This window comes from Tetrahymena thermophila, assembly GCF_000189635.1.
Source record: "Tetrahymena thermophila SB210 genomic scaffold scf_8254570, whole genome shotgun sequence".
Classification (NCBI taxonomy): domain Eukaryota; phylum Ciliophora; class Oligohymenophorea; order Hymenostomatida; family Tetrahymenidae; genus Tetrahymena; species Tetrahymena thermophila.
The window spans coordinates 114,377-128,514 of NW_002476341.1; the positions used below are offsets into that span (position 1 = coordinate 114,377).

The 14,138-nt window shown below is 21.7% G+C and overlaps 3 protein-coding genes across 3 annotated transcripts; 1 reads left to right on the forward strand and 2 right to left on the reverse strand. All coding sequences in view use genetic code 6, as the record gives it.

Moving 5' to 3' along the window:
- Nucleotides 1-131: 131 nt before the first annotated feature.
- Nucleotides 132-858, reverse strand: TTHERM_00937630 (transmembrane protein, putative; the record flags this gene model as incomplete). The annotated part of the gene is made up of 3 exons (XM_001020434.1): nt 132-332; nt 388-512; nt 585-858. 3 exons carry the CDS (start codon nt 856-858, stop codon nt 132-134), a joined length of 600 nt encoding a protein of 199 aa, XP_001020434.1.
- A 311-nt stretch (nt 859-1,169) lies between these two features.
- On the reverse strand, nt 1,170-5,525 carry TTHERM_00937640 (peptidase M16 inactive domain protein; the record flags this gene model as incomplete). Its single annotated transcript, XM_001020435.2, has 12 exons — nt 1,170-1,267; nt 1,440-1,551; nt 1,603-1,756; nt 1,828-2,173; nt 2,285-2,384; nt 2,448-2,719; nt 2,777-2,883; nt 3,011-3,348; nt 3,400-3,751; nt 3,891-4,408; nt 4,560-4,993; nt 5,183-5,525. 12 exons carry the CDS (start codon nt 5,523-5,525, stop codon nt 1,170-1,172), a joined length of 3,174 nt encoding a protein of 1,057 aa, XP_001020435.2.
- A 1,403-nt stretch (nt 5,526-6,928) lies between these two features.
- TTHERM_00937650 (kinase domain protein) lies at nt 6,929-12,426 on the forward strand (the record flags this gene model as incomplete). The annotated part of the gene is made up of 17 exons (XM_001020436.3): nt 6,929-6,964; nt 7,019-7,068; nt 7,320-7,409; nt 7,610-7,696; nt 7,948-8,037; nt 8,245-8,334; nt 8,559-8,648; nt 8,922-9,011; nt 9,236-9,325; nt 9,532-9,621; nt 9,834-9,923; nt 10,110-10,199; nt 10,435-10,524; nt 11,126-11,215; nt 11,792-11,881; nt 12,148-12,237; nt 12,339-12,426. 17 exons carry the CDS (start codon nt 6,929-6,931, stop codon nt 12,424-12,426), a joined length of 1,431 nt encoding a protein of 476 aa, XP_001020436.3.
- Nucleotides 12,427-14,138: the final 1,712 nt, after the last annotated feature.

A 14,138-nucleotide genomic window follows, 5' to 3' on the forward strand; every position in this document is an offset into this window, starting at 1 on the left:
AACTCAAATAAAATATTTCAAAATTTAATAATATTTTAAATTAATATAAAAACTGTTTAATTGTATTAGATTTTAAGAATCTTTATTGATGTATTTATTTTATATCAACATAAAAATTAACATAAATCCTATCAAATTCTTCTTGTTTTTGCAAAGGCTAAAAAAGCATTTGGCTCATAATAGTATCTGAAAGAGAATGCCATTAGAATAAAAAGCTTTATGATTAATAAGATTGCAATATTTCCACTAATTACGACACTTGAGATGAATAATTGTTAAGAGTCATCTTCTTAGTTATTATCAGTACAGTTTTTATATTGATTTGATATAGCCTTTTATTTTAAATACGAATTTAGTATTTTTAATATTTAAAATGTATTTTTTTACAAAAAGAATTTAAAGCAAAATAGCAACGCCTAATAATATGCACTAGCAGGTTAAATAAATTAAACTCCTCGACCATCCTTAATCTGTGTCATAGCGCTTTATATAAGATCTGAAGTCGAAAACAGCTAAATTATTCATTACATTAATTATAAATAAATTTCATCAATAATGATCTAAAATTTAATTTTAATGATTACCATTCAGCCCTACAATAACAATTTCAAAGATTATAAGTTGCTTAAAATGCGAGCAATTTGCATATTCAGTGTAACTATCAATTTTTGTAATAAAAACTATGAGAACAACGACAAAGAGTAAAAATCCCCATAATGACATCACCAAAAATGCAATTGGGGAAGAGTTAACCCAAAGAGGAGCTGATTAACCTCTAAATTCATCATTAGACTATCCAAAACCTTTATAAGTTTATTTACCCCAATCCCACTTGAGAATTTTGCGGATTTGTTTCATTCAGGAAGTATTTTATTGTTTTTTTAATGCTAAAAATAAAAATGATTTGTTAATAAATAATTCTATCTAATTTTTGAATTCGTTTTGAAGCAACAAAAGGAGATTTTCTTTTCTTTTTTTGTATAAAAATTTTAATTATTAAGAAACGTAAGACAACTAAACTAAAAAGCATCAAACAAAAAATGATCAATTAAAGTTAGAAATATCATTTAACAACAAAATATTTTAATTAAATTAAATTGAAAACAAATATAAAATTTTATACAAACTAAGAAATATATTGGAAATAATAATTAAATAATTAATTAATTTCACATAAACTCATTATAAACATATTATTGATTCTCGTTTTATCTATATGATTTAGGTGACACAGAAATACCATCAACAGCTTTTTCTATTTTCCAGCCTTTCGTTTAAAATAATTTAGAATTTAAATCAAAACAATTTATTTATTTTTTAAAGATAATTTGAATGAAATAAAACAATTTATTATAATTAAAGATAATTTAAAACAATTTAATTAAAAAATAACAATTCAAAAATGCAAATAAACGAATAAAAATTAATGTAAATTTTACCTCTTGAAAGTAATTTTTTAAGATTGTGTGCTTGAGATCCAATAATAACTTGGCTTGATTGTTCTTTCTTAATGTTTTCAAGAAGAATCTCATTAGCAGTGTCAATTACTTTCTGTAAATATTAAAGTAATTAAAAAAAACATTTAAAATATAAATAATTTACTTATGAGTTGGCCGCTAAGAGAGCTTAACGATAATTTAATCTGAGTCTATCATTTAATCCATAAATAAACCACTTAATTCCTTTATTATAAGGCTCAATGTTTTTATCAATCTTGGAGAACAAACTGATTTTAGCTTCTTTCAATTCTCTTTCTCTAAATAAAAATAATTCATTAATTCATTCATAAAATTTTTAACAAGATTAAGTAAGATAAATTTTTTTTACGTAAAGTCTTTATTTGTAATATATTGAATTGCTCTTTCGAATGTTTCATATCTTTAAACAGTGCTATGATCTCTATAAGAAAAGACTGAGAAACTACCATTCAAATCTATGTAACAGCCAGCATCAAAAACACCGTCAACACTTCTAATTTCTTCAAAATGAATACAATTTCTCATAATTTCACCTACTAAATGCATAACAGGAGTCTTTCCATCAATAACTTCTGGCATTTTAAAAGATTCCACAATGTAATTAGTATTAATAGGCAAAGGAATGAATGATCTGTTGTATTTCTCCTTGAATTCTTACATTTTTTCGCTCTCAATGATAATTGATTTATTGAAATCTTTAAAATTATCAAGTAAAAAACATTAAAAATCTGCTCAATTTAAAGATTAGAATGAAATTTATTAATAAATAAGCCATTTTTATACAATCAAAATAAAACAAAATTTACTTGGTTGATTGATTTTTATAGTGGATGATAGCAATTCAATTCTTTTTTATAAGTTTTTGTAGTTCTTTTTTTAGCTGTGAATTAAAATGCTCATTCTGTTCTGTAAATTTAACAAATTATTTGATTTATTTATTTTTATTTTTTTGTTAGAAAATTATTTTACTTTATTAATCATTTTTTGGTAAATGCATTCTAAGTAATAAGAAATTTTTTCTAACTCTTGCTTTAGAGAAGTTGTTTTGAGGACTTCAATAGCCAAACTACAAATGTCTTACGTTTTTTTCATTTTATCATTTAAAAAGAGAGCCCTGCTTAGACCTGAATTAGCATGAGCGATTGCGATGTCCATAGGCTTTTCTCCAAGATTGTTGGCATAAATACCAGCATAATATTACAACAATTCAGAAATTCTTGATAGATTTTTTAAATTGGGAGCTTTTTTATATCAAATTATTAATAAAAACAATTTATTTTTCAAAATTAAATCTTTACTAGAAAGTAAATCATTCAAAAGACTAAAACTCTATTCAATATATTTATCAAGGTATCCCACAGTCATTACCAATACTTTTTTAATTTGATCTTTGCCCTTAACATCTCTTTTTATTTTATAAATTGTTTATATAAAATTTGCAATTTCTTAAATGAATTTTTAAAAGAAATATTTTATAAATCTTATTAAAATTATTTATTTATTTATTTATTTTAAGAATTTTGTTTTAGTACCTGAAGATGTGAGACTCCATTTCGAATTTGGAAGTGTAGTTATCAATTAAAAAGTCCATTTAATTAGTTTGAAGTCCTTGTGAGCCTATGTGAGGGAAGACGATGCAAAAGAGCTCCAAAAAATGATGCAATTCAGGTTCTAAATCGGATATATCAAATTTAATTCTTACGTATGACATTCCATTTGTTTCTTAGTCAGTAAACCACACGTTAATTCCGTTTATTACTTGTTCTTCATAGTCGAACTTTTCAACTAAAGGGACTATGTCAGTAGTGTTTAGTGATGGCAATATAGAAACATCTTGCATTTTGCACATTTCAACAAAAACTTGCTCATTCTAATTTTAATAGTTTCATTTAGTAAAATTTATTTAAAAGGAAATCTTTACTTCTTTTTGCAAGAAATCAATGTCTTGAATTGTCATACTTTCTTGCACTGATTTGAGGTATTCTGTTTCCTCTATTTTAACGTAATCAGTAAAAAGATTATCAGGAGTAACAATTGTTCTTATTCCATGATTGTTATTCAAGAAGTACTTCTTAACTAATTACTAAATGAGCCCTTCGTCAATTTTTCTGCGTAGTTTCTCAAAACTTTCTTCCATTTTCAAAACAACAGTCGGATCCTTATCATGTATAATAAATGGAATCATATTCTAAAGTAAATTCAGACCAAAATCAGCCTTACCCTCTTTAGCATTTACTTCCATGTAATGAATAGCAAAATCAACCATTTAAACGCTATTTTATTATTTTCATTTAGAATTAAAATTATTTTTCCACTTTTTATCAATTTTTAAACTGAATTTTCACAAAATGAAATAAAATTAATTCATAAATTTTCAATGCTTATTTAAAAAAATAAAATTTTAGTTTTTACTCTAACCCGTTTTCAGAAATATCTTTCAAAATTTTCATGATTTTATCTCCCATTTGAATTAATTCAGATTTGTCATTGGAGACTTCTGCAAAGCCAAATGTAAAAGTAGCAATTCTATTTGTAATGTCGTATCCGTATCCAGGACAATATTTACTGGCTACTCCGCTTTGCAAGAATTCTTGGAAGAAAATGGACTAAGGCATTTCAAACAAACAGTAGCTTAATACACTCAAAGCGAGAGTATCGAAGGGATTGTCTATAATATCATTGCACATAAAAGTAATACCAATCGATCCTTAACTATTTGAAGGACAAGTAATCTCATTATCCTGAATATATTAAATCTACTCTGGCTATTTAAAAGTATGAACTATCTCTTTATACTCCTTTCCTTTCATCAAAACTTAATCAATAAACTCCAAGTGCTTTGTAAAATCCAAATCTCCATAAGAAAAGAAATTTGCATTGTTTGGACTGTAATACTTTTCATAATAATCAATCACTTCCTGATAAGATGCCTAAATTATTCCAATTATTTCTTATTCAAAATCAAACCAAAATTATTTCTTAAGAAAAACTAAAAATAAAATGAAAATTCTTCTCTCAAATTAAAATTTTATTTAATAAAATAAAATATTTTTTCTAATTTTAGAATTAAAATTTTGTTACATTTCTGATTTGCTAAACTGTTCCACTGCCTAAATTTGAATGATGACTGCCTTTGTATATCTTTTTTTAAATATTTGAGAGAAAAATGTGATCATGCATCTATTCATTATTGTACATTTCCTCGTAGGTCTTTCCTCTTAAAGAGATTGGAAGTTTTGGATTATTTTCTTCATCGTATTCTAATCTAACTCCTTCTTGCAAAAAGTCTAATCTTCTATTCAGAGGATAGAATACACTTTAAATGTATACGCCTAACAGGTTATAAAAATCTTTCTCGTTTGTTGTAGAAAATGGAAAAACTGTAAATTCAGGGCCTGTCCAAGGCTCGCTAAATGTGTTCATTGACCTTTTTTCTGCCATGTGTGAAAGAACTTCTTTAACAGGATACATTTCACTTCCAGACATCACCAATCTCTAAGTCATCAATGGAATTCCTATTTAAAAAAACACAAAAAATCATCTAAAACAAATCTAAATTCTATTATAAAGTAAAATTAAATTCGCTTTTCTATCCATCTTCAATGCTAAACTCCTTCCTTAAAATAGATCTTCTATTTAAAGCATGCTTTTGCTCATTTTATCAACGAATTTATTCTAATTAAATCTTAATTACTACTTTCTACCTTTATCGTTTTCTGGAGGTGTTCTCAGAATAATCGCAAAAGAGTTATTCATATCGCATGAATCTAAATGAATATATCTAGCTTGAGTCACTTTGTGTCTCAAAGCATATACTCTAATGTTGAATTCCTTTAAAAATGTTATTTCTTCTACATGGAAATTGTTAACAACTTGCCCCTTCTCGAGAGAATACTAAACTCTATGTTTTCCTCTAAAGAGCTTTTCAATAATCTCTGAGTCCTCAGGATTGAAAAATCTTGCTAACTCCGTGTTCCTGTAATTAGGAACAAAGCAAAATGATTTCCTAAACTATTTTATTTGCTATTTTACTACGCGCTTTAACATATTATTTGCTTTGGTTCCTATAAATATATTAATATCTAATTAATTAATAAATTTGCAATTTAATATCTTTTAATCAATCTTTATAATTAAAACTTTGTAGAAATTTCTTCATTTTGAATAAGATACTAATTAACTAACTAAATAAATAGTATAGCAATCAATCAAAAATACAAATTAAAGATAATTAATTACATTTATTTAATATGACCACAAATCTAGTAAAATAAATTGATATTTCATTTATTGTTTTTTATTTATTTATTTTCTATTTAATTGTGTTATTCTAACTTTAAACTTTTCTTCATGCTTTTAGATATTATATTTTTCTTTTTAAATTCTATTTTATTATTTTTTAATTTTCATTCATATTTCTTTAAATTACAAAGAAATTATAAATATGTTATTTAAGTTATTCTAAAATTTATTTACTATAATAAATTATTAGGATTGTGCTAAATTAAAAGATTTAATATTGGAATTTATAAAAATTTTTTCGATATTTAAAAAATTAAAGTAGAGTCAACTTTTTTGGAGTATCTTTAAAATTATTAAGGTATGTATTTCTTATTTTATTATTTTCTTAATATTTTTTTGATTTAGAGTTAGTGTTTGGTTTTTAAGAAAAGCTTTTGCTCATTTTAATTGTTTGAAAAATATAAAATTTATGTGATGTTTAAATTTAGTTTGCTCATTTCTTTTATTAATTTGTTATTAGGATTTTTTTGACAAAATTAAATTTCATCAAAAAGCATATTAAAATTAGTTAAAAATATGCTTTTAAATAGATTTAAAGCTAGCTAATAGTTTAAAGATAAGATTAGAGTATTTCCAAAATATATGGTTTATCTTTTAAAATTAATCGATTTTAACAAAATTTTAAAAGAGATATCTCATTGCATTAATAAAATAACTTTGTTTGGCTTTTAAGAATTGCTTTTGGTCATTTTAATTGTTTGAAAAATATAAAATTTATGAGATGTTTAAATTTAGTTTGCTAATTTCTTTTATTAATTTGTTATTAGGATTTTTTTGACAAAATTAAATTTCATCAAAAAATATGTTAAAAAAGTTAGAAATATGCTTTTAAATAGATTTAAAGTTAGCTAATAGTTTAAGAATAAGATTATAGTATTTCCAAAAAGTATGGTTTATCTCTTAAAATTAATCGATTTTAACAAAATTTTAAAGGAGATATCTCATTTTGTTAATAAAATAACTAGTATTTTTTAAATCGAATGAAATTATCTTATTAGAATTTAGACACTGGAATTCGATAACATCATTTAATAAATTTAGATTAATTTTGTTCTTTTGAATTTATTTTTTGATAGAATTAAAGCAATCGCCTTAAATTTTTATAATTAATTAACTTTTCATAAAATTTAATTTTCGATTTTCAATAAATGACTGAACTCATTTAAATTACAGACTTAGAACAAGTGATTTTTCATTATTAATTTTTGTTTATTAATTCCATTTTTTTAAATAAAAAGTTATTAAGCTCTGAAATATCATCTCGCACCACTCTTCTAATAAATCTTCAGTAAAAAAAATAAAATAATGTTTTCTTAACTAAATAAAGGCCTTTAATTACAAAAATTTAAAAAAGTTAGAAAGAATTCTAAGTATTTTGATGACTTGATTGCTTTATTTATTAACAAATAACACATATTTATTTACTATGATATATTAATTCATTAGATATTAATATTATCCTTAAGATTTACTTGTTTTATATTTACTTCTACTAACTTTTTCAAAACTAATTTCAATTATTTTTACAAAATGTAATAGTAATAAATAGATAGGAGAAAAGGGTTCTTCAGACTTGGGCATTGCTTTGGCAAAATCTAATAATCTTCTTAATTTAGTACTCCAACTGGCGTAATATTATCTGTTTTATTTAATTATTTTTAATACGATTTAAAATAATTAATTATCAAAAAAAATAAATATGAAAAAAATGCAAGATTTTTCATTCTTTTCGTTTTATTTGTAGATTAATTTTAATTATTTGCTTAACAAAATTAATAAATTTTTATTTTTTTCATTTTAATTATAAAATTTATACAAATTATAAAAAGAAATTCAATTGGCGCTAATGGTGGATCAAGCTTAGGCTCTGCTTTAGCAAAATGTGTTAATCTTGAAACTTTGACATTAGATTTGAGGTAAACATTTTTAATTAGATTTATTTCTATTAAAAACATGAAAAGATAGATAGATAGATAATATATTAAAAATATTTAGCTTTTTTTATTTTCAGAAGTGTAAAACTAGATTCTGTTGATTAACATAGATTTATTTATAAAGATTTTTGTCTTTTTCTTCAGCATTTAATTTATATCTAAATTTTCTATACTATCTTCTTTTGGAATATTTTTTCTAAAGCTTTTTCAAATTAAACTTATTATTTTATCAGAAAAAATCAATTAGGTCCAAAAACTGTCTTAGACTTAGGCTCTGCTTTAGCAAAGTGCTCTAATCTTACAATTTTGTCACTTGATCTCTCGTAAAAATATTTTCATTTATTTAATTATGTTTTTACAAAACAAAATCATAGAAAGTACTTAAAATACTAAGATGCTTTAATTTATTTAAAGGACCAATAATTATTTCTAGAGCTTACTTTCATAAAACTTTGGAATTTATCCTATTTTTATTTTTTTATTATTAATTTTTTATAGCTTCTTTCTAATATAAAATATTAATAAATAAGAGAAAACAAAATAGTTGACAAGGGCTCATCTGACTTGGTTTCTGCTTTAACAAAGTGCTCAAATCTCTCAACTTTAGAACTCTATCTTGAGTAAATTCATTTTAATATTTTTATTTTCGAAAGAAAAAAGTTTTTAAAAGACTTTTTTATTTGATTGCTTATTATTTTTAAAAGTAATTAATATATAAATCTAGTAGTATCTTTTCATTTTAATTTAAATATTTTTATATTTTTTATTTCTTTAGTTTTTTCTTCATTTACTTCTAATTAATCTTTCATTAAAATGAAAAAATGTTTTCTTGTAATACAAAAAGGAGCAATAAAATTGGAGATAAGGGAAGTTCAGACATAGGCTAAAATATATCGAAATGCCAAAAGCTCTAAAATTTGAAGCTTGCTCTTTCGTAAAAATAATTTATAATCATTTAACAATTTCATTCACTGTAGAATACCCTTAAAGATGCAAAAAAAGTCGGATTTTTTTTATTTTCTCAAAAAATGATGTTTTTAAAAATATCGGTAATAACAAAAAAACTACAGAATTCACCGATAAATTATTATATCTTATGTTATAATTGTTTTAAATATTTCAAAATTTTTGTGTTTGATTTTTTCTTATTTACATTTATAAATCTTTTTGTAATATTCGATATACATTCATTCAAAATTGTAAAAAGAGATAACAAAATTGGAGCTTCTGGAGCTTTAAATTTAGGTTCTGGTCTAGGAAAGTGCAAGAACCTGCAAATATTGACAATTGAAGTCAAGTAAAAAGAGTTTATTAACATTTATTTGTTTTATAAAAAATAAATTTGATAGTCAAAAAAACAAAAAAATGAAAGAAAAACCATTAAAAGATATTTTTCTTATTTCTTAAATTTCAACTTGTGCTTCCTTGACTATTTATTATTGTTTAACATTTTATTAAATTAGAATAATTATTTTTTACTTCTTGCTATTTTTATTAACTATTACTAAAAATAATACTAAGAGGGAACAAATTCGGCGGATAGGGAGCATCAGATTTTGGAACTGGTTTAGCAAATTGCTCTAATCTGAAAACATTAACCCTCAATCTGAGGTAGAATCAGTTTACTTGTTTCTAATAAATAATACTTTTTTTTTATTACTTCTAAATTTTATTCTATTTTAAGCTACTTTATTTAATCAAAAAGATATTTATTTTAATATTCTAATTTGAATTTACCTATTTATATTATCAAATTTTTCTTTTATTTTCAATTTTTTTGTTTGTTTTAACCAATGATATTTCTTAAAATATAAAAGAAAAAATAATATTGATGAAGATGGTTTATCAAACTTAGCTTCCAGTATAGGAATGTGTACTAATCTCACAATATTAACTCTCGATCTTTCGTAATTATAGATTATTTCTTTGATTTATTAATTTATGAAAACAAATAATTTAAAAATAAGAATAAAATATTCCTTATTACAAACCTTTTTCTACAAATACTTTTGTTAGCTCATTTACTTGTTTTTATCCTTTAATTTTAAATTTTGATATTTTTTTTAGAATAAAATATTTTTTATTTATTTTAAATAATTAATTTTTTATTGAAAATAAGTGAGAATACTATTGGAGAAATTAAAAAATGCAATATAGGTTCTTCTTTAGCAAATTCTACTTAGCTCACAACAATAAAACTAGACTTAAGGTAAAAATTGTTATTTACCTTTCTCTTTTATTAGTAAATTATCAATAGATCTATCTAGATAAGCAAAAAGAAAGAAATAAAGATATTAATTCCTTATTTTCTAAACATTAAATTTGCTTTTCTAACTTAAAACTTTAATTTTTATTTTTTCTATTATAACTTACTAATTTGAAAAAAATTTAAAAGTAACAATTAAATTGGTGACAGTGGTGCCTCAAACTTAAGTTAAGGGTTAGGAAGGCTTACTAATTTACTAAATTTATAACTAGAACTTAAGTAATAATAATTATTTATTTAAAAATAAAATTACTCTTATTTATTTTAATTAGTAAATAAATATAAATAAAGGATTTAATTATTTATTTTAATAATTTTTTTGTGTGTTTTTTATTATTTTTTTAATTATTTTCCATAATTTTTAATTTAAACTTTACATTTTAATCCTCAACAATTATTTTTTCTATTTAGAAATATTTTTATATTTACAAACAATTCTTTAAAATATCAAAAGATCTAATAAAATTGGTGGCCAAGGATAATTAGATTTATGTTCTAATTTGTTACAAATTCCTAATCTCTTAAATCTGACCTTAAACCTTGGGTAAAAATAATTTGTATTCTAAAATTTATACTTAAGTTATTAATTTGAATAAGCAAAAAGTAAGAAAAAATTCAAAATATTTTATCTTTTTTGCTTATTTAATATTATAAAAACTTTACTGGTTTATATTTTTTAGTTTTATATTAATTTCCATTAGCTTTATAGTTAATTTTTTAAACACTCTTTTAAAGAATGATTTGTTTATTAAATGATATTTTATCTAAAATATAAAAAGGGAAAACGAATTTGGTAAATTAGATGTTTCGTGCTCAAGTTAAACTTTAACTTATTTGAGTAATCTTTTAGCTTTGCATTTAGTCCTTAAGTAAAAAATAATTATCTTAATCTGTTTCTTGTGGTTTATATTTTTTTTAAGCAAAAATTTTGATAATAATAATATTATCTTGGTAAATACTTTAGCTATTTCATTATTTATAAAATCATCAAGTGCCTACTTTTTAATTTATTAATAGTTAGTTATTTTATCCTACTTTTCTATTAATTATTTACTTCATTTTTAAGTATTTTTTAATAAAAATTTCAAAATAAATTCATTTATTTTTTAAATCCATGTAAACTATTTTCTTACTATTATTAAAAGAGGAAATGAAATTAATGATAAAAATATATCAGATATAGTTTAAACTTTAGCAAAATAAACTAATCTCTCAAATTTGTCTATTGATTTAGCGTAATAATAATTTATTCAGAAGCTCTCTTGCTTTGAAATTAAATTTATTTATTTAGTTAATTTTTTAGCTTCTTAATTTATTATAATTTTCAATTTATTTTATCACTTTATATTTGAAGTGGAAGGGGGTAAAATATTAAATAATACACTGAAATTTAAAAATTTACATGTCTTTCTTATTCATTTTTAATTTAATTTTAATATTAATGTAATCAACTTCCACCCTTTAAATTTTTCCTTCATATATATCTTTAACTTTTTTACTGCATATTTTATAAAAAATAATAAAGCCTTAACTAAATTGGTGCATATGGTGTATAAAGCTTAATTTCTAGTTAATCATAATGTTCTAAACTCTAAACATTGACAATAGATCTTTCGTAAAATTTTTTCATTTATTAATTTAATATATTTTTTTCACAATAATTTGGTTATTTTTACATATAAAATTTATTTTTATGTTTTAATTTATTAATTAATTATTTCTACTTTAAATTAAAGCTATCATTATTAATTTTTATTTATATTCGTTTTTATATTAAATTTTATAATTAACATTATCCTTGAAAACAAAAGGCACAATTAAATTGAAGAATAGAGTGAATTAGACTTAGATTTTAATATATCAAAGTGCAATAATCTCTCCAATTTAACAATTTATCTTCAGTAATAATTATTTATTTATTTATTTATTTACTTTTATTGGATTTTATTTTATAAATTCCAATTGCAAAATTAACAAAAAGAAAGAATTTAAGAATATTTTATATGACAGATCCTCAAAGTATGGCTACTTAGATAACTATAATAGATTTATCTTATTTTTTAGCTATAAATTTATACTTTAATTTCAAACTTATTATTTTTTCATTTTTATTTTTATCAAAATACTTTCACATATAAAAATTATTTCTAAAACTTCTAAATAAAAGCCATAGTTTTATTGGTGGAAGAAATGCAGAAAAAATAGTTAATAGTTTGGCAAAATGCTCTAGTCTCTCTTTTTTAACTCTCCACCTTTAGTAATATTTTCTAAATCTTTTATAATTGTTTGTTTTTGAAATAAAGACTTATCCTACTTGATAAAAATATTTAATACATTTATTATAAAAAATAATTATAGTGGCAATGATATTATCACACCAAATAATTTAAGGACAAAAATGCTTAAAATGAGAAAATTAGTCGAATTGGTTTTTTATTTATGGTGAATAACAATTTACTTAAATTAATGCTTTGTGCTAATAAATTTATGTATCAGTATTAATTAGCAAAATTAAACTTCAATATAAATATTAAAAATGTATTTATTTATTTTTAATTTTTGTATATCCTCTAATTATTACAAAATAATTATTCAAATAAATATTTTAATTTTTATTTAATAATTAAATCTTTTTTTAATTTTTTGTTACAAACTGATGATTTTTTCAATAATAATGGTTCAGTTTAAATTAAAAATAATAAAATAATAAACGAAAGTATTTATAAACAAAATTAATTACTGAAGTACCTATAACCTCGCACCTTGCATTTCACAAAGAAAGAAAGAAAAATTTGAGGTTGCGAGAAAATTTTTTGATCCTATTTATTATGAACATTCAGATTTATTGACTTTATGCTGAATTTAAGATAAATTTTCAAAAAAAATATGAAATTTAAATAAATTTTGTCTTTAATATAAACAAATGTTAATATTAATTATATAAATTATAATTAACTAAACTATTTTGTTGTTTTATTAAGATAAATTTTTCTTTCTTTCTTGGTTCTTTATTTCTTTTGAATTTGTATCTTTCTTATCTTAATATGATAATTATTAATGTAAGAAACTATTATAAATATTATGCTCTTACTTATTAAAACTCTAGTTATTTTTGCAGAATTTATCTTTTCTAAAATCTATTTCATATTAAAACAATAATCTTACATCAACTTCTTCTTGTCTTCCTTCACCTTCATTTGTAATATTAGAAACATCATCTTTTTCTTCAACTTGTAGAACTTACACAATATTGTAAAACTGTTCACCTTTAATACTATAAATTATGTCTATATTTGATAATAACTTTTATATTTAATGAGGAACATCATAAATCGAATCTTTATTTAAGTTTTCTATTATTTCTTTTTGTCATCATAATAAGAAAAACAATATTGCAAAGCTGCTCACTTTTAATACTATCAATAATGTCTATATTTGATAATAACTTTTATATTTAATGAGGAACATCATAAGTCGAATCTTTATTTAAGTTTCCTATTATTTCTTTTTGTCATTATAATAAGAAAACTAGATTACAGATATCTCTATTTTTAGTAAGGCTTCTCACCCTCGAATTTACTCATTTCTAAAAATTTTTTGAATTTAAAAAATATGAAGTAAATTAGAATATGAGTGGACGGCAGACATCAGAGATTACCTTAGCTAACTCATTTATAAAACTTAAAATAAAGATTATGAGTCCACAGAAAACTAAGGTAAAAATGGTTATCAGAACACCAAAAAGACTATAAATAAAAAATTGTTTTCGTCCACTACTAATTTTAAAATTAATTTATGAAAAAAATTGTTCATAAAGCAAAGTTATCTTCAAAAGTTAAAAATATTTCATTAATCAAGCGATTTATTATATAGATTTGTTCTATTATATAGTAAGGTAAGAAAAGTAAAAGTAAGTATTAAATGATGAATTTTTAAAGATTTATTCTATTAAAATTTATTATTACAGAAAATCCATATTTTTTAAAAGCTAATTGTGATGATTGCTATGTGTTTTAAAAAAATGATTTTTTAAATCCTTATTTCTGATTATTTTACATTTTTAAATCATTCAAATATGGATGGATATTAATAATATAAAATAAAATTAATTAAAAACTTATATTCTATAGATATGAGGTATTCAATTTTATTGAATAT